Consider the following 25,544-nt stretch of genomic DNA (forward strand, 5'->3'; position numbering starts at 1 on the left):
GAAACAACGACGCCAGATAAAAGATAGCTTGATGAAATTCAACGTAGTTGAAGCACCTAGCGTATGCTAGAGAATTTTGAATGAGGACTCGTTGACCAATAAAAACACGAATGATTCCAAGCATGTTTACGATAGTAAAAGCTCCAGCCAGGACGAGGTTCCAATACAAAAACAATCCATTAATAACACCGAGTCTACTGAAGATATGTCCAAAAGAAATATTGTTTATTTTACGTATTTCCACAAATTAACACACAAATATTTGCAAAATTGCAAAATAGCAATATTTGCAAAATATAGAAAGAAAAAATTGACTGGCTTCAGATCGGACTCAGCTGAATAACTTAGAAGAAGTTATTACTGTTGATAATTTTCCAATATTTGTTCATTACCTACTCAAAAAGGCTGAAAATTGCAAAATATCAAAAGTTATTAAAATTACATGTGCAACATTCATGTTCACGTGAGCATCTTGTGACCTATCTCAAGACACATGCAAGTCTGCAAAGATCAAAATTGATTTCGATTGGATGATATTTCTTGTCATTAATCGACTTCGTAGCGTTTGACCATCCCGCCCATTTAGTTCTGCTTTTTTAATTTCTCTGTGCTCACTTAAATCGTAGTTCTGAAATTTACATAGCAAGACTAAAACTTGCAGACTGGCTACGGCAATGGTATAACCTATTTTTATGAAGTTTTTGAAATAATTCGTGGGTAATTTTCCTAATATGAAATGTGCAACGCACTGATGATCAAATCATACATAACGTAACATACCTTTCACGGGAATGATGGGAATGCCATTAGAAATATATACAACGTAACCAAGCCTGAAATATTGGGCCAATGAAGCTTGTTTGAAGATAAAAAATTTTAGTATTGTGCTAGTATTAGCTAAATATTATCAGTACAACCTTACAAGGACGTCAAAAGAAACTGGACAACATTAAACTACTTAGACTAGATCTTTCACAACACATAGCTCAATAAAAAATATTTTTTTCCATTTTACCTTGATCGTACGTACTTATACTAACAGTAGAACAGACGCAATATAGTGTAGTCAAAACATACAACATGACAACATTTCAATTAAAGCTAGAAATCATGGCAATATAGTTGTATTACTCGTAATATATGTTTACATGACAACGTGTACTATATAGTAGTGGATGTAGTTGTTGTGTCTATATAGTTGTATTGTGCAAGACTGTATAAAGTTGGCTGCTGGGAGAAAGAACTTTGAGGTGCGCCATTCTTTCATTTTCAGGGAAAATAGGTCAAATTTTAACTAGAGTGTATCAGAATTGGCGAATTTAGAAATCATGTGAGTATAATCAATGGGAAAAGCTCTCAGATACCCCTCCTCGTCCTCCAGATAACTTTATTTGATAATTAGCGACAAATCAAACCATTTCAATGTTATTAAGTATATAATTAATTTAATGTTTTCTTTATTAAAGTTATAGTTGTCAGAATGGTTTTTTCAATTTTGGCTTTCCTTGTTGCAGTTTTTGTATCTTGGTCTGGTAAGATTTATATAAATATATATTAACCGATTGATTATAATTACGGAAATATTTTAAAATCATAGCTAAAACGTTGTATGAATCAAATTTCTCTCCTCAAACAAAAATACAAAAATATTTCTTGTATATAATTACTTCGAAGTTCGACGCGTCACAATTACTCCCATATACACATAAATCATTCAAAGAGTTCCGCCCGGTGGATCAAATATTCAGTTAACACCATTTATAACTGTACATACACCCCCCCCCTTCTAAAGAAGTTACCGATTTGTTGCTGTTATTTGTTGATATTCAGGTCGTCATATTCTTTTTAGACAGCTCGTACGTGGGATGGTCATTTCAAGGAGAAAATGGTAAAAAATCTGTTCAAGGGATGATAGACTGACCTTAGAACACCATAATGGTGTCATGTAAATGAAGATCATTTGTTCTCACATCAGTAAACTTTTCTCACATACATCGTTTTAGTGTGAACAGTTTTTTTAAACGAGATGAACCGACTCATGCTGAAATGTGCTCGTTAATAGTTAAAAATCATGCACATAGGACAAACTATAAAATCGTTAGCATGTTGTTTGTTTGTATTTGAGGCCCCATGTTTTGGTCAAAGCTGTATCCACGATGTAGTAACCGACGCCAATCGCCAATCAACCTTCCACTTTTCAAGAAAGATTTTCATCCATCCCTTAGAAGCTCAACAAAGTTAATTCAATACAGCTGTCCGTGTCAAGGAGACTTTTTGTTGAAAAACAATGGTAAGGTGTTAATGATAGACGTGAAGACAGCCAATGCATCCTTAGTTTTGAAGATGAACACCACTTCAAGCTTGATCACCTTCACTTTCATTGGGGAAGCAGCGATGAATACGGATCTGAGCATCAATTCGATGGACGAAGTTTTCCAGCAGAGGTATGCAAATTATAAACAAATAAACAAATCTGGAAATGTAGGGGTACAAAAAAGATAGAATGAACGATAACATACTCATGATATTTACGTCAACATATATACATTGAGGTACACAAATTATAATTAAATAAACAAGAATGGAACTATAGGGGTACAAAAAGGCAAAATAAGAGCTTGCTTACTAAAAAATCTTCATATTCCCATTTATTCATTTTTTTTTTTAAGCTGCATTTTGTACATTACAACTTAAACTTTGAAGATGTCTCTGTAGCCATGGACAAACCAAATGGTCTTGCTGTTTTAGGAGTAATTATTAAGGTAAGTTATTTTGAGGATATATCTTTATACGAGCGTCTTCTTTTTCAATAGTTTGAATAATCTTAAAACAAGGTATTACTGTGCCAATTTCCAGGATAATCATATAAATATGAGTTTTTTCTTATAAGATTGGCAAGTCAAATGCAGCATTTAACAAATTTCTAAAGTACATTCACAGAGTGAAGAGCTTCGGTAAGAGTCGACATTAAATACAAATCATTTTCGCCCTCTGTGTTCTTTACTTATGTAAATGAATTTTTCAATCAATTTTATTTGAAGGTGAAAGTCGTAAAATTCCAGCATTTGATGTACGATCGCTGCTGCCCAGAGACACGATGAAGTTCTATCGTTACGCTGGATCATTAACAACCCCACCGTGTTTTGACACTGTCACATGGACTGTATTCTATGACCCAGTGGAAATATCTAAGGAACAGGTAAAAGAGCACACACTCCACTCGTCAGTAACCAGATACGTATATGATGCCATTTATTTGTTCAACTTTAGCCAACCCATACACCCACTTTCATAATATGTTTAGATTATATATGCATGTGTTTAAATTATGAATGCAGAAATTGTCACGTCTATGTTTCAATGAAATCATTATTGAGCTATACAATTATTGGAACCTAAACACTTCATGTAATATCTTTTGATTTTTTAGCTTTACAGATTTCGCTCACTAAAAGACGACAAAGGAAAAGATATGTCCAACAATTTTCGTCCAGTTCAAAAGCTCCACGGTCGAGCCGTATTTAGCAGCTTTCAGTTAGTTAATCGCATTCGCTAACATAACCTAGAGTAAAGAAAACGCTATTGAAATGACAACATTTGTACTTGCTAGAACTAAATGTTTTCTATTTATTAAAATCATACAACTAATATTTGCATTTACCTTGAATCGTTTTTCTCACATTGATTTAAGAGAAATGCAAACATAAATGTCTACAGTCAGGTGCAGACATTTTACCTGATCGCTTTTTATGGGCAGTTCGTGCAATTTCTTTTAAAGTTTGAGATGTAGTAATCCCTGTCTGAGCAACCATTAGACTAAATTTTGAATTCTCTTGTTGGAGAAGTGCATGGGGCTCACCATACTCCACCATTCTTCCAGATTCCAGTACCTTGTTAGAATGAATTTAATTGACATGCAGAGCAGGTGAATTTAAATGATTTTGGCAACGTCGATCGCGCATAAATAGCACAGGCAGTGGAGAATTGATTTGGCTACTTCTAGCTTCTACTATAATTCAATTGCCGCATTGAAAGACTTCATGTCTATTTTACAGTAGAATAGTGTGTATACGCAGAATTGAAACATACCATAACCTTGTCAGCATCCATAATAGTGTTGAGTCGATGTGCAACTGTAAGTACTGTACAGTCCTTGAATCTTACACGAATTGTTTTCTGGATCAAAGTATCTGTTCTAAATACAAAGGGAAAAATTAATGTGACAAACTGGTTGTTTAAGTTAAACATCCTTTTAATTTATAGATATATGATAAAAGCAGTCTACGAAGTTTACATTTCGTCAAAACAACATTTAGCCCTCTCGTATTGATAGCACACATGAAGAAACTTGAATGAAATCAATATGGTGATATAGATTTGTGTTTGAAAAAACATTCTGTTCATGAAATTTGTAATTGTACAATATAAAAAAATTCTGCTAAGTTACTTCTCATCAACATTAGCTGTAGCTTCGTCAACCACAAGAATTTTATTCTTTTTCAATATCGCCCGAGCCAAACACAAAAGTTGACGCTGACCAACACTTAAATTATTTCCACATTCCGATAAATCATAATGGATTTTTTCTGGAAAATTGTCAACAACATGTTTCAGCTGAACCTAAAACGACCAAAGACGCCATTTAAAATTCCAATCTTTTAAAGTAGATCAAAAAATGCCTGGAACCAATAGTAATAGCACTTTGGGTCACCTGTTCCAAAGCATCCCAGATTTTAACGTCTTCATTCTTGTTGAATGGGTCCAAATTATTACGAATGGAGCCAGAAAATAACACGGGGTCCTGGTGACAAAAAATGTACTGATCAAGCATACTCAATACTGTCACTGTGTTTGTTCACATTTATTCAATACTACTCCACAGTATTAACGAAATTTCAATGCTTACATGCACTTGATATTGTTCCACAGTATCAACTACACGTGAATACTCACAAGTACCCAACATTGTTCCGCAGTATCAACTACACGTGAATACTCACAAGTACCCAACATTGTTCCACAGTATCAACTACACTTGCATGCTCACAAGTACCCAATATTGTTCCACAGTATCAACTACTCTTGCATGCTCACATGTTGTGTGTTATGTTTCAACTTACGTAGTTTTCATTGAATTAAGAAAAGTACGTATATTTTGGGATAAGATAGTACACAAATTTAGTGCTAGTATAATCTATAAAACAAAGGCTAACCTGTGGTATAACTGAAATTTTTTCTCTCAGATCATGCAGACCAATATCAGTAATGGTAACACCATCAATCATAAGCACTCCATCGGGTTCAGCAAGACGAAAAAGAGCTGATATTAAAGAGGATTTACCCGCTCCCGTGCGCCCAACAATTCCAATCTAAAATAACAGTTAAAAAGACGTACAGTTTTCGTGTTCAAAAGCAGCAAATGTAAAACGTAAATCTCAGCAATATAACAGAAATAACATGACCAACAACATCGTTTGGTTATTTATCAGTGTTCTAATTAAAAAAGTATGTTTATATATAACACAAGTCAACCTTTTCCTTCGCCTTAATGCGAAACGTGAGGTTTTTTATGACCGGCGAAAAAGATTCATGGTAACGAAAAAATACATTTTCTCCAATAATTTCACCAAAAGGAGGCCATGTGGTGGATGATTTTTCTTTCATTACAGATAGTCGTGCTTCTGGCGTTATCTGAGTATACTCCAGCGCTCGCTCTACTGATACCATCTGCATGAAATAAACAATATATTATAGATTATACAAAACAATCAGTCATAGATATTGCAAAATAGATTAAACATTAAAAAATAAACTACATATAAAATAGATATATATTGAATATACAAAGTGTATATACAATGTGCCCTCCCGGCTATCACCATATTAAAATGATGACTCCTGCACTTGGAACACAGGACGTATGGTTGTATATTGAACATATATATATTTTATTGAATATACATTATATATTATATTATATATATATATATATATTATATTGAATATATAATATCATATAGGAATTCGTACATTTGTAACAGTGGAAGCTCAAAACTACTATAAACAAATATTTTGTTCACCACATGCTGAGTATATCTATATTGCTGCCACACCTGACTTTCAACTTCAGCTGTTTGCCTTACACAAAACTGAAACATGCCAATCAGTCGTTTTGTATACAACAATGATAAACCAACTAGAACAGGATCAATTCCTAACAAATAAAAAGGTGATGGATGCAGTCATCTTTAGGGTCGATGTTCCATGTGAAGTGCTTTCTTCAATAACTTTCCACAAACTTCTAAATTCCATGCAAGAACTTAAATGGATGAACAAAAAACATGAACCCAATCGAAAGAACGAATGGAAGAAAAATATTGTGAAAGTGTTATGAATAGTAATGATATGAGGCAGAGAATGCCAAATATACTTTGTAGCTGTATACATTTTGATAAAGAACTAATACAACGCGAGGTCGAGATGTTTTAAAACGTTTTAGATAACAGTCAAATTTCAGGAGCACTTGAAACAAACTTAAAAATTAAAGTTTGACAGGAAACTCCACCAACTTCAACTGCTCACATCATACAAATCACATGCAGATAACCTGATGTCATATAGGGAGATGTAATGAACTAAAGAGTTGTTATCAAATATATGTATTGAACAACGCAAGATGATTGATTAACAAAGATAACATTCAATGATTTTCAATGATTTCGTTTTCTCAAACTGAATACAATGTATTTGAGCCATTGCAAGTTTAGCACTTCACAAACAAACAAAAGGATTTGTAAATGACTGATGACAACGATTAAATGTTATCTATTTGTTAAACAATACATACTGTTGTAAAATTGTCTGTAAACATGCAAATGGGGATAGTCTTGTAAAAGGTTGTGTGTGTGTGTGTGTATACTTACTAAAGACACATAAATAATTTAACATGAAATTTAAATGGCGCGAGTTACAACCAAACTTAACTACAACAAACTAGTAACATCACTGTTTCAAACTTACCAATTCCTGCTTCGTAGGCAATAAATGGTGCAAACGCGACGACAGCGATTAAAGATGAGCATAAAATATCAAGTCTATAGCCTAACCATCGAATGGCAGACAAATAGTAGTAATTAGCTGCGGTATTACGGTCTTGATAAGAATCAAACAGCTCAATATATTGATTTTGTTCACAGGAGGCACGAATTATAGGCAATCCTTGGAGACTTGCGGTAAAGTGAGAATAAAAAGGACTACGACCTACATAAATATAAGCGAGAAATTGTTTCCTATCTATTTAGTAGACGTAAGTTTATGGACTGAAGATCTCCTTTCAAAAGATCAAATTAGAAATTCTCACAAAGCAGTCATATTGTTTTTTCTGTATTTTATAGCATTAAACATTCTTGTTCACCGCAATGATTTCTATCTAACATACACAAATTGTGAAATCAAATACTTTAATATCATTCTAAATAGACGATGGCCAGAAATTTAGGTTTAATTTCAACGCATACGTACTTATAGCTTCCAATCTTTTTATTTCTCTGGACGATTTTACAAAATATTGCCTCAACCAAATGAACGCACCGATGACAGGCGCAACGGCAACGATTACATAAGGCTGAGAGACCACACTAATCAAAAGAATAGAAATACCCAGGACTCCAAGCTAAAAAGTCGGGAAAAACCTTAAATCAGAAGCACATACAAAAGAGACAACATACAAATAAATATCCAGGAACAGGCGATCACATTTGCATACCTGAAATGCATCAAAAAATACCATAGGAAGAGTATCATCTATTACACCAATGTCTTTTGAGAATCTGTTTAGCACACGGCCTGTAAATTAAAAACCTTTTACATGCAATATATGTACATGTATTTGTATATAATCTTTGTTATAAATGTTTGTTACAACACAATGAAATTTAAAAATTCAGATTCATTGAACCGACGGATACTCGCTCTCGCATTAATATGCACGCATGCATAAAAACTCGAATTGAAAAAACATGTCTTACCAACAGGATTAGTGTCATAAAAATAAATGGGAGCCCTTATGACTCCACGAAACATTCTGTCGTGCAAATGTTGCGACGCATTGATAAGAATTTGAAACCAAACAACTGCTCTGAGGAATGAAAAAACAAAACATATGAGCACTGTAGCAGAGTAAATCAGAATGTTCTCTGTTCGGCTGTCATCAATAATACTAAGAGAGTTATTTCTTCGTGAAACAGTTTCTTCCCAATTTGACCTGAAAATAAAAAAAGAAAGACGTCAACTTTTTGCTGTTATCAATGAATAGAAAGACGTTTAACATTTAAGCTGATTACACCTAACACAGTTGCATGATTATTTGTTACATGTTCATTTGTTACAGGATCGCTATTGTTAGATGATTATTTGTTACATGTTCATTTGTTACAAGATCGCTATTGTTACATGATTGATTACGTGTTCATTTGTTACATGATCATTCTTATTGGTTACATGATAATTTGATACATTGTCATTTGTTACATGATCATTAGTAACATTCTTATTTGTTATATGATAATTTGTTACATTGTCATTTGTTACATGATCATTAGTAACATTCTTATTTGTTACATGTTCATTTGTTACATGTTGATTTGTTAAATGATCATTAGTGACATCCTTATTTGTTACATGTTCATTTGTTACATGATCATTAGTAACATTGTTATTTGTTACATGTTCATTTGTTACATGATCATTAGTAACATTCTTATTTGTTACATGTTCATTTGTTAAATGATCATTAGTGACATCCTTATTTGTTACATGTTCATTTGTTACATGATCATTTGTTGTATGTTTATTTATTAAATAGGTTTATTACACACACACCACTTTGCCAGCCACCAATCCGATATTATAGACGAAGCCTATAAATTTAATATGGAGTTTGAAATCTTTCCCTGAAGAGAAATTATCGAAAAAATTATATAGATAAGACAAAACAAAAACTTCAACAAAACACACCTGTCCAATCAAAAAGAGTATTAAACATAACACAAGAATAGCAGGCTGGGCACCAGCACTGAAGTAATCTTTGTAGGATTTAGATGCTACACGTCCTGTAATCCGTCTCTCCACATGAATGTTGTCGTGCTAATGCAGAAAAAGTTAAAAATGAAAATGATAATTAAATTACATGGAAATATATGGCAGCCTATACAAATAAGTATAGTATGTTTACAGAACAGAAATTCTAGCAAATGAATTAATATTGACACTTAAGTCGTATAAGCTACTTACGGAAGAAGGTAAATATTTCTCTTCCTCTTCATCTGATTGATCGTTGGTGGAGTCAAATTGCACAGTGTGGGTAGGAGCACAAGTTACTTCATGCCTTAAATCTGGAGTAGATTTAACTTGATCTTTGGCACATTCGGCAGGCAACAATGATTCTGAAATATCGTTGCAAGAGAGTGTATTCATTACCTTTCTTGTCTTCTTATCTGCATTTGAAATTGTAGAAAGTTGTAATTTTTCGGATGATTTATCATTCATGCTACTGCCGTTAACTTGTATGCTTTTTTCCACTTCCGTCAATGAAGATGCGAAGTCAATTCCAGCTTTATTTAGATTTTGAAAACTGTCATAGCCAACCGCTTGTCCCTATAATATAAATATAACAAAAATGAAAAGAAACTTGTAAACAACATCAATTAATTTTTTGATGGCAGACACCTATTCAAATTTGATGAAGATCTGAAGTACCACCAAGAGGACAAAGGCAAAATCAACAAAATTAATCAACAAAATCTGGCATCAAACATTCCTTTTTTTCGCACGAAAACTTTGCCAAATGAAACAACATTTTAAGTGAAAAACATGATGCAGGGCGGCTGTAGTTTTTTCTCGCAACTTCATAAATATGAAACAAGACAGACAAAAGCAATCATTACTTACGTATATAAGCAGGAAAAATCTCATGCACACCTTAAGTCCTTGTTGAAAAATTGTATTCAGTCATAAACAAGCAACTTTACGCTTTGCATATTGTCGCGTTTTCCTCTTTTTATAAAAATTGCAGAGACAAAACGTAAACTTAAACGAACTTCGCCCTCTTTGTTAATTAGAGTAAAACAAAACCAAGTCAAAAAGACACTCTTTTAATTGTGATGTGGTATGAAGCATGCTACAACTTAATCCAATTAAACTAACTTTTTCCATGCATAATATGCGATCTGCAGCTTCCAAAAATTGCAATTGATGTGAAACTAGAACGCAGACTTTTGGTCTCAAGGTTCCACGGATACACCTACACAGAAATGAAGAATACACAATCTCAAAGGAAAGTAATGAAAGGTAAGACTATATATGGATAACTTACTCATCAAAAATATGCCTTGCAACATGAGGATCTACCGCACTAAGAGGATCATCGATAAGGTAAATGTCAGCATCAAGGTAGACGGCCCTTTAAAAATGGAGACATATTCAAGGAAATGCAGTACGTAAATGTTAAAATAGTAAAGAATCATACAGAGTTTGGAGAAAGTCTAAAGTTACATGAACATTATTTTGTGAGATGTGAAGAATACCGTGCAAGATTGATTCTTGATTTTTGTCCACCACTAAGATTAATACCACGATCACCCACCAAAGTTTCATCACCTTTCACAAACGAGTCTATATCCTACATACATGAACGTAAAACTGAATGGATTGAATTCCACGTCAAGAAAACTGTAAAATGTAGTGAATAGATATCTTGATAAAAGTGGAGAGTAATTTTTACTTAAAAGAGGAAAAAAGCTATTTTATAAACTGAAAAACCGGTAGAATAAAATGTTAATTCAACTGGAGAAAAATATTTGTAAAGAATATAAATACATTCGTGCGGTGAAACGTACCCCCTCTTCTAACAACATTTAAAAAAGATGCTTCTTCAAAAATTTTACTAAAAACAAATAAAAGCACCAGGACATTATAATTTCATACATTGAACAGAAATCACTTGATTTGATTCGCCCAATTAACTCTCCACCATCAAGATATTTGCAAAGTGTTACAAACAAGTCATGCTTTGACATAAATGATAATTATTATAATGTGCGCACGCGCATTACCTTCTTGAGAGCACATACTTTTACAACTTCATCGTACTTCTCCTGATCGAAGTCTTTTCCAAATGTAATATTTTCTTTGATAGAACCAGAAAATACCCAAGGTTGCTGAGAAACATAGGCTACACGACCAGCCATTTGCACATCACCATTGACCAGAGGAATTTCTCGAAGCATTGCCAACAATAATGATGACTGGAAAAAAGTTTGAATTGAATGTATGTGTTGATATAAGTACATGTATGTACATTGGTTTACCTTGCCACAACCAACGGGTCCAATTATCATCAACAACTCCCCCTATAAAAATGCCAAGTACTGATGCTATCTACAATTCATTCATGATGCGTTCATACTTTGCAATGGACAGTCAATATGCACTATATAAAAAAACAACAGCTTCACTTACGACAGTTGTAGTAAAAGTTATGTTTGAGCACACCTCCTCTGTGGACTCCTTCCCAAAAGAAAACACATATATTAGATATTTCGGAGAATTCTATAGTACTCTACATTATGCACCTTTTTCCAAGAAGCATGCAAATGATCGACAACAACGTAAGCATTAACATCATCACATGGCTCAGAAGAAAGCGACGATTCTTCATCAAGCAACAAAAAATCCTAAGACAAAAAAAATTCCACTGTGAAACTATTTTTTAAAATTGGCTAAGTTGAAGTTATAAATGAATTATACAATGACATGGAGCAATCATATATAATTCTATCACAAAATAATCACAAATGACACAAAAATCACAAAAAAGTGTATTCAATAGAACAAGTGATTGAAATAACAACACACGAAGTAGCTATGTGCTTTGTGTATGAATTTCAAGCAAAAACAAATAAATATATCGTGTGTTGTTCGCTAATGTTGTTAAGATTTGACTGCAATGTCCTGAGCGATCAGAAATGAAAACAATCAAAAATATTCAGCTCAAACAGCAGACGAGCTTGAAAAACAAAAAGTAAATCAAAAAAGAAAAGCAAAAACGTTGAAATTCATGATCTTTATTGTTCTGTTTCTTACAAAAATTTCTTTTTGCTTTTCTTTCCTGATTACATAAAATAAATAGATTACATTGGTTCAGTAACACATAAAAGACATCAAATGTGCTAAGATCAAACAGTGATCAGCAAATTGCCCGAAATCATGTACAACTGATCAGCAAATGAATGGAAAATGTGATATTTTTGTTAAATATAAATAATTTTGATAAAAAATGTTTTAAATATTTTCTACCTTGATTCTTTTTAACGAGACGCCACTTTCTTTAAGTAAGGTAATACCTCTTGGTACAATTTTAGAGAAGATTGTGCTCACAGATGAAACGAAAGCAACGACAGTAAAAACTTTTTCTGTTGTAAGTGTATTCCCAGAGAGAGCATAAGATACAAACATTGCCAAGGAAACTAATGGTATCGTGGTCATATAAAACGAAGCATTTAAAGCGTTCAATCTGGTAGTACTTAGAAGTTTCTTACATTCCAGTCTGGAGAAAACAAAAAAGAAGATAATTCCGTGGTCAATACCATATGCGTGCATAAAATCTTAAACGTAACGAGAGTTTTCCATTTATAACGATGGTGGCACAAATCAGGGTGGCAGTATGATTTAGTTTGATCATTTAAAATGTACAATACCTTCGAAGCTGATGAATACGTTCGGCAAATCGGTGCTCCCAAGCATACATTTTTATGGCTCGCATTCCACATATTACTTCATTCATCAATTTTATCCTTTTATCACGAAGAGTTGCAGTCTTTGCTCTGAACGTGAAATAAAAAAATTGTACCTAACATACAAGAGAGACCATATATAATCTTATCCCATACGTCTGTAATTTTTTATCTCTCTAAGCACAAAAATAGAGAGCTGAAGTGTTATAAGTAAATTGTTAGTGTAAAGTTTCAAAAAAAACACACTGCTTTTTGGCTCGTAATTTGAATGAAACATAAAGTATCATACATTTATTTCATTTCTCCATTAACTCCTATTTAATTTTGATTCGTGTGTCATGAGGCAAACATCTATTGGCTTCATGAAAATAAAATAAATGATAATAATAAAACCACATGAAAGTAAAATCACAAGCTACGTAATTATTTGTTGTCTTGTTATTTACGGTTTTGGTAAGCAATTTTCCTTTTGTCAACAGTGTAACGTCTACGGTTGTGTGTTGAGCACTTTGCATTTACGTATCGTGGGGGCATGGCAAACAGATAACAGTCTTTGAGGTAACGATGTACATTTGAAATGTATACAAAATTTACACTAAAAATAGGATGAACAACAACCTGAAGACACAAACTTTCAGCTTCAGCCTCATCAAATCCCTGGAAGTATGTTTATAATATAACATACATACCTTAAAATTGCAAAGAAACGACCATACCACGATTGAAAAATTGGCAAAATTAACAACAGGAGCATACCAGGTAAAAAAAAAACCAATTTCTCTCCAACAAAGATAGCTAGCCACAATCAATATAAATGGTGTAGGAATGAGATACAAGCTGAATTTTACAGCCTATATTGAATAGTAACATGAAAGTTCAATTTCCTGTATAACTGAAAGTTGTCAAGTGAAATCTATTATATTTGATTGAAATACCTCTTCAGTTTTGTTGACATCATTGGTTATAACGTTCACAATTTGACCAGTACTAGTGAAGCCTAAGGACGCTTGGCTCAAGCACAACATCTTTTAAGAAAAAAATTTGCTTAATGAATGATAAATAAACAAATAATTTCAATAATAGGATATTTTGAAATGGAATATATTTGATGTTTCTCATTTGATGATTCCATGTAATCATCACAAATCTGTTCAACATTGTTTCATATATTCAAACATATTGAACGAAATCAAAATTTAAAAATTAGATTATAAACAACAACACATTAGATAACGAATATGCTAGTAAACACCTCTCTAAGAGCAATAATTTTGAAAAAATGATGCCCACATTAATACATTTGACATAAACAAGGTTTGAACTTGCACCTCCAGGATGGTGCTCATTTTCAACTACCATGGCAACAAGATTTAGCAACAAGTCAAAACATATACAAATAGAGGAGAAGATTAGTTGGATAGAGCTGCAGACTAAAACCCAAAGTGTACAAGTTCAAATATTGTCATGCTTGTATCATTTTATGTCAGAATTATGGCTCTGATTTTTTGTTTTCTTCTGTGCATTATATACCTTCCTGTAAATGAGACCAGTTAATGCAACCCTTGTGTCCATACCACTCCTGAATAATTCAGCATAGATAGCATGACGACTAATGCATTCAATAAATGCAAAAAACACTAGAATACAAGCAGAGAGATAGCCACTTGATTTTTCTTTTTCAATTGCTTGACAATGTGCTACAATTTTTCCTATGTAAATAGACTGCATCAAGCGTGTTCCCACCTGCAAATTAAATCAAATTTGTTTTTCAAAATTTGCAACCTATGAATGCTATATAATGCAAATAACCTATCAAAATGCCTACGTATGTACCAGAGAAAGACCTATAGTTAGCAAGAAGTAATGCAATTTCTAGCTGAAAGAAGGTAATCAACCTAACAATACTAATTCAATGTAAATCCATCTTTTTTACAGTTGCAACTTATAAAATATAATACTCACCTCTATTATCATTAAAATAATACATGAAAAATATCTAATTCCAACAAGCGACATTACTGGCCATAATAGACGAGGATTATGAGATGTATGGACTTCTTGTTCCCAGAGTCTGTGAACAAAAACTATGTTAATTTAAGTATTTCTCATCAACGATACAATCATAAATTCGCAATTAAAGTGACAACAAACATCTTTCTTGTTTTAGCTACATAAAATTTCCACAAAAATTATCAATAATTTCTTCATTCACCATTTTTAAAAGCAATGATACCACAATCATACCTTTTCAATCTGTTTTGCAAGTGATAAGATGAGTCTCTTTCCAAAACTTCATGAATATCAGATTCTTCAAGAGGCTCTTTATATCCTTTCTTAAAAATATCATTCATCCAGCTGGAATTAAGGAACAAGTTTTGCTTCAATATAAATAAGTACGTTATAGAGAGTTAAAATAAGTCAAAGGCAGTTGCATTGTACCAAAATATCAGAATAAATTACAATACACATAATTATGTACTAGTAACTCATCATACTTTAAAAAAACTTCAAACATTCATTTGAATAAATTCAACCGCTAACAGAGTAAAAAAATCTGTTCAAAGTTCCATCATGAATAGTAAACTTCTTCTGCCTCTAAGCATTGCAGAGATGATTTACCTTTGTGAAACATATGACGAGTAAAGGCTTGCATTTGCTGCAGGTCCCTTCAAACTGTCACCTTTCTGATCGTGGAACAATATTTCTTTAAATTCCATGGCTAGATTTAATAGATTGTCAGAATGATTGTATATTTATACATAAAAGGATAATAATTGACTAAAATTTTTCCTACAGGATGCGGCAGAACTTGCATTATTGCGGTATTTAGTCAACAAAAATATCATTCATCATATTTCAATGGTGGTCATTGTTATTAGTAATTATTTGTGAAGCTCTAAAATTGAAAAGTGGATACACACCACAGTCGCCATAAGTGGTAGCCATAGTGATAAGTAGCATTCTATCTAAATTCTATCGGATTCGGATCAGCTACACTTATACAATTCTAGCTCAAAATAATTTCTTCCAACTTCCAAGAATGTCGGAAAAGGTTTGTTCTAACTAAAAATCGCGCTTTTATAATTTAGGTGAAAATTTTCACTATAATTTTACCAGGTTGATGGGGAACAACGTCAAAATTCTAAAACTATTCGTCAAAATCAAAATGTTGTCGTCGAGTTATATTTTGGATTAAGGTAAATACATACCAGATTCTCATTCATGAAAACGTGAGCGGAATGATCATTTCAGGAAAGGTGGAAGAAATAAATTACGCTATCTATTCTGCAGGCGTCCTTTCAATCTAGCAAATTTAGGTACTCCTACATTAGATGCCTGTCTGATAATAGTTTACTGGTTCGTATGGGAGTGTTACCAAGTTTTGCTCGTCATGGTAACGACAGGTTGTTTGACTTAATAAAATTTTATATTCTTGGTAATGATTCCTAAGTTATGTTTGAATAATATTTGTCAATTTTCTTTTTGAATGTAGTAAATTATACTTTTCCTCTTTGTGAGACTAGACTTTCATGGTATTTTTTTTTAGAGGTTTGCAGCAAATTGACAGTTTGGGGAAATTTAAAAATTTACAAAGACTATGGCTCAACCAAAATAAGGTAATGAAATTGTTCAAGAGTAGAATCATTGACATTGTTTTTTTCTTAAAAGAAATAAAAGATTTTTTTGTGTTTGCACTGGCTTAAGCAAACCTTTGAGACATTTGTTAGAACTCTAGAGCAGATGGAGACCTTCAACTTTTCATTTCGGATCTCAAGTTTTGGCAAATGATCTCCTCGGTTTACATAAGCCTGTTCAAACACAATAAACATCTTTTATTTCTCAAGTGAAACTTGTTTTTTCTCTATAGTTGAGAAAGGTTGACTGTCTACATGATAACTTCCGTTTGACTGAGCTCTACCTTCAACACAATTTACTTGTGAGCATTACTGGTTGCCTTCGTCATCTTACTGAACTGCAAGTTTTAATGCTGCAAGGAAACCAATTAAAATATTTGACAGAAGTAATTCAGGAGTTTGTGCGAATGCACAGATTACGAGTGTTAAGTAAGAAAAACAACATGTTTTAAACTATTTGTGTAAAATCAACGTATCTCAAAGTGTTTTTTTTCACGGATTGATGCTCAAAAAGTTAATTGGAATAGGATTTCAGCAAAATTCTCTGTTGAAAGATTTTGTTTAACTTTTAGATCTTTTCGGTAACCCGTTGGCACAAGATTATTGCTATCGAAATTACGTAATTAACGGCATTAGATCCCTTCATTGCCTTGATCGCCGAGGTAAGATAGAAAATATCAAAAGTCGATTCGGTTTTTCCAAAATATAAACGGTAAATGACATCTTAGTAGTAATCTACTTTGTTTAGAAATCTTGAAGAAAGAGCGTGATGAAGCTCGAAGACATTATGGAGAAGATTATTACAATCGTGATGAATCCATCGCTTTTGGAAGTCGGATTGGTAAAAACAAAATATCTTAAGATGAACATTCCCTGTTCCTGAGTAATTGACTCGTAGCTATTCACCAATGAATCACACATATTTTGTTGCGTGTTTTATAAGATCATTTCTGTATTTCCTCTAATATACGCCTAGCCTCAATCACACGCCGCACTTCAATATTCGTCGCATAAATTTTTATAGAAAGAACAAAAAACGCCTGCGGGCAGGTTGCAATATGGCCGAATAGCACTATCCACTCGATAGCAAAATTTTTGAAAGGTTCAAAAATCTCTTAAAAAGGCAAAATCTACGATTTTAACTGTGCAATCATTGAAAGACAATATTGGTTCAGCGATTACAAAATTTCATCGCCGCAAAGAAAACCTAAACACTTATTTCACAAGTTTCAAAAAATTACCATCAAATGGATAACACTATCCATGCTTCATACAACCGGCCGCTGGAGTGTAAATGTTTTTTTTTTAACTTTTAACTCTTTATGCAGAATTATTGCTACCGTATTTGCCGGTGTATAAGTCGACTCGTTGTATAAGTCGACCCCCTAAAATTCGACGAAAATTTACGATTTTATGATATATCCTTTGTATAAGTCGAGCTCAATTGTTTCATTATCTTAAACTTATTACACGTAATACTTAATAATAAGATGTGTAAATACTACGCCAGAAGGGAACTGTCCTTTCGGTAGAGATTTTCTCTTAAAAACGACCAACGCTTCAGCTTTGTACCATTAGTTAAGCAGGAAAGTACAACGGTGAATCTAGGCTTTTCATGGCCTGTTGTTCTCACGAGAACAGTTTTTTCACCTTTGGCAGATACAGTTTTCGATGTAGGCATATCAAACCATACCAGGGCATTTACAGACTGATTTCCGACACAATATTGAAAGTTAAAGTAATTACCATCACGTTTGAAGCGATGAATACGAAGTTGAATTTCATGATTCGGTGTATAAGTCGAGGTCGATTTTTTTTACTTATTTGGTATTTACTTATTTGTTTATTACTTCATGCTTTCTATTTGAAGTATTCCAAATAGACGCCTCCCTCGTTTACACGCCTTTCTTCAATACAAGCGGCGCCAAATTTCTTTTTTATGTTAATAAACGTCTCAGGCTTATAATAGGGGAAATACAATGTGTAAAATACTTAAGAAATACAGCATATGGTTAATTTTTTAAACTTAACTATTTCAGCACATTGTATGGAGAAAACTCGCACACAATTATCTCAAGTGGACAGGTAAAATGTCTTTACAGGTTATCAAGATGTTCTTGGCCATGGTTTTATTCACGTCGCATTGCTTAGATGAGCTAAATAAGTACTATCACGGGAAAAAGCACAAAAATATAAAGCGTAGAAGCAATTTTAGAAAGTATACTTTTTAATAGCGTGCTTTTTCTTTAGTTCATGTAGAAGAACGCTCTGTTCTAAAGATAAGAGAATATGTGATTCAGAATCAAAGGCAAAGAATGCATTGCAACGATCGACTATGCAGTATAAATATTTTGATTGGTCGTCAATGCCATCATCTGAAGAACGCCGTCTCAATCCAGATGCATCTGATAAGCCGATAAAAATATTAACTGTAAATATAAAATAATATCATGACGCTGTGCATTTGAAAATGTTAGAGATAATTCGTAAATAGTTTTAGATAAGTGACGAAGAAGGGTTAGATTGACAAAATATCACCAGTATTACTCTCTTCATGGTCGATGACATGTTCAATTTTTCCTATTTTAAATCCGTATGGGATGCAATTAATCATATAACCACGTAAAAAGTATCTCGGAGACTGGGAACAAGTTTGCTGTGTACAACACAGGGATACAACGTCATGCTCAACGGGTACTTCTTGTTCATGCATAAATATTTTTGAACAAAGTCGTCTTGTCATGGCACCGGCTATTGTCAAAAACGCCATTCCGTGGTCAACTAGAGTACGTTGCTAAGAGTCCGCACTATTTGCTTAATTTTTTTAAAAAAGTCCTATCTGTGAGTGTTTTTGTTTATTGACGTACACGACGTGTCTCTGAAGATGAAATTCGTAAATCCACAACAATTGATTCGATTTTTGTCAAGATTTTCACTTTTTGTAAGAAAAAAAAATACTTTCCTTGGATGGAAAGTGTTGCTGGTTGTATTTGGATTAAATACTTTTCTCTTTCTGTCACAAAGTAAGTCTGCGAAATTATTTGTGAAGTTATTGCAAGATTTTTCATGTTCAGTGAGTCTCTCAAATTAAAATTCATTCACTTATGTATTATTAGATATTACTGGAATGCAAACAAATAGTGATTGCGCTGAAGTAAGTTTGTCTGATGAAAGTAGAAAGGAATTGCAAAACAAAATAATTTACTCAGAAAATGGGATAACAGTGACTGCAGAAAATGCTGTGCTAACAGCGAACAACTTTGACAAAAAAGGTAGCTACAAAAATGATTAATGCCGTACCAGTAGATTATTTTGTCATTGGTTAGAGGCTTAATTATTTTTTTTCAGTGTTTCTTACTATCGGACTGCCTAGTTCAGAGAGGAAAAGTCAGAACTACCTCACAAGAACTTTGGATTCTTTGCTCTATAATGTTAGCGCAGCTGAAGATTTTAAAACAAAAATCGTCATTCTTCTTGCTGATATGCAGAGCAGTGTTCGAAAGCAACGTTTTCATCAGTTATTGTCAAGATATTCAAAGTACGTTGCTAATGGTGATATCCACGTCATCAAAGTGCCAAAAAATTTCTACCCACCTTTGCGTGGCTTATTGAATACACTTAACGACACGGACAATAGGATGTACTGGCGTTCAAAGCAAGCCATAGATTTTGCTTTCTTGATGCATTATTGCAAACATTTCTCACCATTTTATCTTCATTTGGAAGATGACGTGATTGCTACTAAAGACTACGACGTATACATGACAAAATATGTTAAAGAAAAAGAAGGAAAATTTTGGTTTAATCTTGATTTTAGTAACCTTGGATTCATTGGGAAGTTATACAGATCTGAAACGTTAGAAAATCAAGCAAGATTCATCCAACTGTTTTATTCTGAAATGCCTGTGGACCTCTTAATGAATACATACCGAAAGATTTTGGGACATAATTTGATGGATACAACGTATTTCAGAAATTTGTTTGTACACATCGGCTATGAATCAACGGCTTTATCGTGAAAAAAACCCCAGGTACGCAAGACGCAATGTTTGTTCGAATGTATTCCACGATTTAAAAAGCAAGAAGATATTTTTACTATTATCTGTAAATACCATAAGTTTTGTCTGATAATTATAACGATATGAAAGAAAATATCAGAATTATGCAGGACATAAAACGAAGTTAAATTGTTACGTAATTTGTCTATTTTAGTATTTCACATCTTTCCTGCTCGCTTTATGAAATTTGTTTTCTTTTATTTTCTTTAAAATACGTTTAATGGACCACGAAACCGTCAAAAAATTTAGTGTGCCAATCAAAGCGCATTCATTTCACCAAAAATTTACGTTTATCATATAATTAAAGCCTTATTATTGATCCAATTAAGAACATTTATATACAATATATACATTGCCAAAATACCATATTTACATGAAATCAACTTTTTGTTTCAGCAAACAAAATAATCATAAAAAATATATAATCGAAACTACTCGAACTAGTAAATATATGTAGCTATTATAGACAGTAAACATTCCGAGGTTTACTGTCTATAATAGCTTCATATATCTACTAATTATTTAAATACATGCGCTCAAAAAATTAACGTTTCATCACGAATGTTTCATTTTGCAGGAGTTATAAATATACGACTCACAATTCTATTTTTCAGTAAGTACAAAAAGTATTTAAATTTTTTTGAGAAATCATGACTACCATCTTTTAAACAAGCTAGTTTGGCCCCCATAAATCTTTCATAAACAGACAATAAACATTACATACATATTTTACTGTTAAATTGCAGACTGCTGGAAAGAAAGAACCATTTTGGAAATTTATAATGCCTTACTAGTCACAACCTTGTTTATAAGTTTTTTTCTGATGCTATTTTTGAGTCGCTCTGCAGTTGCCATATCTTTCTTTTGTATTGCTTCCTTGTAATGTGTGTGCAGATGAGTTTGCAAGGAGCCGGATTGTGAGAACGCTTTTGAACAATGCCAGCATTTGTAAGGTTTTTCACCCGTGTGCGTTCGAAAATGTCGCTTGAGATCTGTTGAGCGAGCAAACGCTCTCATGCATTCGGCACATTTATATGGCTTTTCACCAGTATGGTTACGAAGGTGACGCTGTAAATCGGTAGAGCGAACGAACGCCCGTGAGCATTGTGTACATTTGTATGGACTCTCTCCTACAAACGCATAAACAAATAATTGGCAACAAAAGTACCTACGTAATATTGGTATTAATGAAGACAATTGAGCAATAAACTTGACAAGGTCAAGAATTGTATGAAATTGTGTTACCATACTGTAATCAGAGGCTACTTTTTTCCTAATTACAGGACAATGTAGCTACAACATACCTGTGTGCGATCGCATATGCCTCCTTAAATAACATGGATATTGAAATGCCTTTACACAGTATGTGCATTTCCATGTACGACCAGTTTTGTCAGGACAAACGTACTTGACATGTCTCTCAAGATAGCTCTCGTAAGCGAAAATTTTCCCACATTTATAGCAAGTGAAACTTTGACTGTCTATAATACGTAGAAAACAAAGCAAATTGATAAGAAAGTATTGAAAAATTGCTGTCATCTTTTAAGATTGGAAACAAAATCAAACCATCAGCCAAGTAAAATCCTGCTCGTCAACTATCACACAGAAATCTTTAATACCTTTACCACATGACTTCTTCTGTAAATACCATCTGAAGAAAATTTCTCTTTTTTCTTCTTTAGTATGCCAAAAATCAGAAAAAAATCGTGATGCGTCAACGATCGTCAATTCTGTTTCTTTCACAATTTCTTTCTCGGTGAAGCGATTATTGTCAAAAAAATCTTTTATTTCACGTTGAATTACCTCCTGGTTTCCCTAGGAAAAGAAAAGTGAAAAAGAAATGGCAAATATTTCAGTGCTTTTTACTTTTCTAGGCTATCAATGCTATAATTCTGGAAACCTTATTGCCATTTCAAACACTTGATTCTATAGCTACATTCAGCTGTGACGTATTTTAGCATATTACCTCCGCCAGGAAAGTCATGTTTTCATTTATTTAATTATATGATTACCTTCGTTTGTACAATAACCTATCAGCATTCAGAATTGCAGCATGCAATGAAAAGCTCAAAAAAAGTACCATGTAATATAGCCATAAAATACAGAAAGATAACTGCATGATTTCATACAGTTATCTATAGGAGTGGCAGAGTCAAAATAAATCATAACAGCTCAATCTTAGGTATATTTGTATTTGAAAATTAATAGCATGCAGTTCAACTGGCAAACTAGTATCCATACTCTTTCAAAATTCATTGTGATGGGAAAGAAGTCTATATAAAATTGATCTATAAAAGCCACAATTTGCCCAAGTTAGATCCGCCACTTTCGTTGAACTATTGAAAATTATGGGGAAAATATATTTGTCAAAAAAAAACAATTACTTCAACATTTTCTCAAGCTCTCGATCCAGTCTCTTTGATTCAGGTGTATGGTTTCTTTCCTTTGAAGATTGCAGAAACTTTTTTTCGTGTTTACGTGTTTCAAATGGTTTGTCATTTGTTTTAATATCGTTGTTCTGGGGAGGAGACAGTAATCTTTTTAAATCTAAGCTAGAGTTGCGAATTAGACAAAGTGTTTCCAGAACTTCATCTGGAAATGGTTCTGTTTCTTCGTGCCTTGAAAGAAAGCTTTTTTTTTGATTGTGCTCTTGTGATTGTACTTTCCGACTGCTTTCTTCAAGTTGTTTCAAAGCACATACATCTGCCAAAGCGCGAAGACTATGCGCTGCTGGCGCAAACTGATGTTTGATTTTCGTTCCAACAACGAAGTCATCTTTTCCTAGACTAGCTTTTACATCATTTGAGTCTGTAAGGAATAAAATAAAAATTGCCCATCAGGTGGACTTTGCAAGACGGTTTGGTGCTCAGTGATTTAAGTCAGTTCGTCTAGAAATGTCGAGTTATTTCCCATGCGACTGATGAATTTCTTTTTCTGGTCAGCTTATCAAACTCATTGATCAAACCGGCTTTATAAAGTCATTCGATTACGTCATGTAAAATATCAAATTTGGGACAGTAGATCTAGTGACTTACTGTTTCGGAATATATTAATAAATATATTGCAGAAAAAAAATCAAAACTAACAAAATAGCTAATGGAAATACCCAATACAAATAATAAACCCTTCATCAATTTCAGAAAGAAAATATTTCTGGCAATTTCATAGAATCACACAATGTCGACTCGCTTTCCTACATTTTCTATCGTACAACGTTTATTGAAAAGGTGCTTGAAAGTTCGATAAACAAAAAAAGCAGAAAAAGTTCATATGAAAGAGTTATTTATGTGTTGCTAAACTTTGGCAGGTGCCAAGTATGGTTTTCAATTTACCTGCAAAATTGGCTGATAGTGGTTTTAACGTCGCGCCTGAATTATTCACTGAATAGACACGCAAACCGTAGTATGACATTAATGCACTAATTTGATTGAATCAAATCATTCCGATACATTCTATAACCATTGGAATTTACGAAAAACAATATCAAACGAGGAATGATGGCTTTAGCATGTAAACTGCTGCTGATTATGGAAAATAAAGCAAAGTCTTGTTGAACTCATGCATAATGTTCAACCCACATATGTAATAAAAACTGTTACATTTGATAATTGTTAGAAAGATAGTGATGATTTTATTTCGAATAAGATTGACCTAATGGGAAAATTAGTCGTTATCAAGAATAAAATATTGAGAAGTTTTATAAATCTGATAAATAACTATGTAAACATAAACATGCTTGTATACAGAAACAAATAATTAACAATGCATAAAAAATCAAACGATTTTAATTTGAAAATAGAAATGAACAGTTTTTCTTCTTTGGTTACAACCCTGGTACGATTATTTTTCTTAGTATAAATTTATTTTATTGAAAACTCACTGACCTTCTTCGTCAGGACTGCTATCATGCGCTCGTTTCTTCGATCTGTGATTTTTCACAAGAAATGATCGAGGCATCTCACGATAATAAGGTACAGTTCTTTCCTTTTCTTCGAATCAACGATTTAAAATGATTGAAAAACAGGCTACGACAACGAAAGAAAACTTTCATTGCCATGTCCGTAGTTAGTACATGACGTGATGGAACGATTACGGTGATCGGATACTGACCTCAACTTCTGATCATCACGCTTCGAGGGCTGACACAGCTTAATGCGTGCGCACACAATTGTGGAGATGTCAAAAAACAGGTAGCTGCACATTCTCCCTTATGCCTCCAATTATAAAGATACTTGAAAAATTTTGGACGTAAACGATAAAATTGATTTGGAGTAAAATAGCAGAAATTCATGTTCGTTACTTCTATGAAGAAAGTGGCCAAACAAAATAGGAATTGCGCAATGGACAAGTAAGACCAAAATTCAGTCATGTTCTTATCATTCAATTCAAATGAACTGTCATCCTTTTAAAAACCTTGACGATTCTGTTATAGCCATAATATCAATCAAAGTGTTTTTCTTGAGAGTGTAAACTGTGTTTTGTTATATGCATCTGTTCTTATAAGCTTTGATCTTCACGTTAAATATTTCCAACAGGTTTCAGTTTGTTGATAGATTGAAGAGTTTTGGATACATGACCAAAAAAGATTTTGCAACCCAAGTACATTGTGCTGGCACCGCAATTAAACATTTATCAGTTTTATGAAGTTCTGGGAGAAGGAAGTGTTCACGATAAACTTACTGAACCCTGGAATATAGAAAAATTACACTCCAATTGCAAAGTAACGAGATTTCACTTCCGTCTCCACACTGACGATGGATTGAAGATATGCACAGCCCAATGCCTGTGTGATGTTCTCTTTATCTGTTGTAAAAGATTGTTAAACTTAATTCTGAGATATTCTACATAGTTTTTTAAAATAAATTCACACGGAATGGATTCATTTGAAGTAAAAACGTTTACTTTACTCAAATTATCACGTTTCAATCATTTGGAATGTTCGCGACTTCAATACTATTCATGATCTTCAAAGGAAAACGAATACTAGTGACACTCAACGCTGAGCAACAAATGAACGCTTGCAGACCAATCATCGATTGCATGTATTTCACTTCTATAAC

The 25,544-nt window shown here is 33.2% G+C and overlaps 5 protein-coding genes and 1 long non-coding RNA gene across 8 annotated transcripts; 4 read left to right on the plus strand and 2 right to left on the minus strand.

Annotated features, from left to right (window-relative positions):
* Nucleotides 1–1,313: 1,313 nt before the first annotated feature.
* Nucleotides 1,314–3,648, plus strand: LOC124445996 (carbonic anhydrase 12-like). The gene is made up of 8 exons (XM_046996785.1): nt 1,314–1,330; nt 1,467–1,532; nt 1,850–1,888; nt 2,126–2,444; nt 2,670–2,762; nt 2,891–2,954; nt 3,042–3,199; nt 3,431–3,648. Exons 5-8 carry the CDS (start codon nt 2,718–2,720, stop codon nt 3,554–3,556), a joined length of 393 nt encoding a protein of 130 aa, XP_046852741.1. The 5' UTR covers nt 1,314–1,330; nt 1,467–1,532; nt 1,850–1,888; nt 2,126–2,444; nt 2,670–2,717; the 3' UTR covers nt 3,557–3,648.
* LOC124445994 (ATP-binding cassette subfamily C member 4-like) lies at nt 3,236–14,427 on the minus strand. 2 transcript variants are annotated; one of them, XM_046996782.1, is made up of 27 exons: nt 14,322–14,427; nt 13,727–13,816; nt 13,481–13,642; nt 12,756–12,881; nt 12,355–12,604; nt 11,631–11,732; nt 11,518–11,565; nt 11,367–11,408; nt 11,112–11,303; nt 10,584–10,678; nt 10,373–10,459; nt 10,204–10,300; nt 9,292–9,654; nt 9,016–9,144; nt 8,881–8,918; nt 8,028–8,263; nt 7,766–7,845; nt 7,522–7,672; nt 7,021–7,260; nt 6,114–6,214; nt 5,533–5,727; nt 5,214–5,369; nt 4,712–4,801; nt 4,448–4,620; nt 4,090–4,195; nt 3,737–3,890; nt 3,236–3,562 (listed from the first exon to the last, which is right to left on the minus strand). In XM_046996782.1, the coding sequence occupies exons 3-27, from the start codon at nt 13,543–13,545 to the stop codon at nt 3,540–3,542; spliced, it is 3,339 nt and encodes a 1,112-aa protein (XP_046852738.1). In that variant the 5' UTR covers nt 13,546–13,642; nt 13,727–13,816; nt 14,322–14,427; the 3' UTR covers nt 3,236–3,539. The 2 variants fall into 2 exon arrangements, with proteins under 2 accessions (XP_046852738.1, XP_046852739.1); XM_046996783.1 differs by lacking the exon at nt 3,737–3,890.
* Nucleotides 14,428–15,772: 1,345 nt separating this feature from the next.
* LOC124445995 (leucine-rich repeat-containing protein 72-like) lies at nt 15,773–18,981 on the plus strand. The gene is made up of 8 exons (XM_046996784.1): nt 15,773–15,843; nt 15,909–15,988; nt 16,339–16,408; nt 16,660–16,855; nt 16,999–17,088; nt 17,175–17,267; nt 18,466–18,511; nt 18,677–18,981. Exons 1-8 carry the CDS (start codon nt 15,832–15,834, stop codon nt 18,870–18,872), a joined length of 783 nt encoding a protein of 260 aa, XP_046852740.1. The 5' UTR covers nt 15,773–15,831; the 3' UTR covers nt 18,873–18,981.
* Nucleotides 18,982–19,169: 188 nt separating this feature from the next.
* On the plus strand, nt 19,170–20,624 carry LOC124446286 (alpha-1,3-mannosyl-glycoprotein 4-beta-N-acetylglucosaminyltransferase C-like). 2 transcript variants are annotated; one of them, XM_046997123.1, is made up of 4 exons: nt 19,170–19,449; nt 19,543–19,698; nt 19,775–19,964; nt 20,244–20,624. In XM_046997123.1, the coding sequence occupies exons 1-4, from the start codon at nt 19,311–19,313 to the stop codon at nt 20,443–20,445; spliced, it is 687 nt and encodes a 228-aa protein (XP_046853079.1). In that variant the 5' UTR covers nt 19,170–19,310; the 3' UTR covers nt 20,446–20,624. The 2 variants fall into 2 exon arrangements, with proteins under 2 accessions (XP_046853079.1, XP_046853078.1); XM_046997122.1 differs by having other exon boundaries at nt 19,775–20,624.
* Nucleotides 20,625–21,022: 398 nt separating this feature from the next.
* Nucleotides 21,023–24,686, minus strand: LOC124446285 (zinc finger protein 726-like). Its single transcript, XM_046997121.1, has 5 exons — nt 24,369–24,686; nt 22,870–23,292; nt 22,104–22,301; nt 21,789–21,965; nt 21,023–21,614 (listed from the first exon to the last, which is right to left on the minus strand). Exons 1-5 carry the CDS (start codon nt 24,439–24,441, stop codon nt 21,262–21,264), a joined length of 1,224 nt encoding a protein of 407 aa, XP_046853077.1. The 5' UTR covers nt 24,442–24,686; the 3' UTR covers nt 21,023–21,261.
* Nucleotides 24,687–24,769: 83 nt separating this feature from the next.
* On the plus strand, nt 24,770–25,396 carry LOC124446287. Its single transcript, XR_006948386.1, has 2 exons — nt 24,770–24,832; nt 25,020–25,396. It is a non-coding gene; the product is annotated as an uncharacterized LOC124446287 (long non-coding RNA).
* The last annotated feature ends 148 nt before the right edge of the window (nt 25,397–25,544 follow it).

Source organism: Xenia sp. Carnegie-2017, unplaced genomic scaffold (assembly GCF_021976095.1).
Source record: "Xenia sp. Carnegie-2017 unplaced genomic scaffold, XeniaSp_v1 HiC_scaffold_22, whole genome shotgun sequence".
Taxonomy (NCBI): Eukaryota; Metazoa; Cnidaria; class Anthozoa; order Malacalcyonacea; family Xeniidae; genus Xenia; species Xenia sp. Carnegie-2017.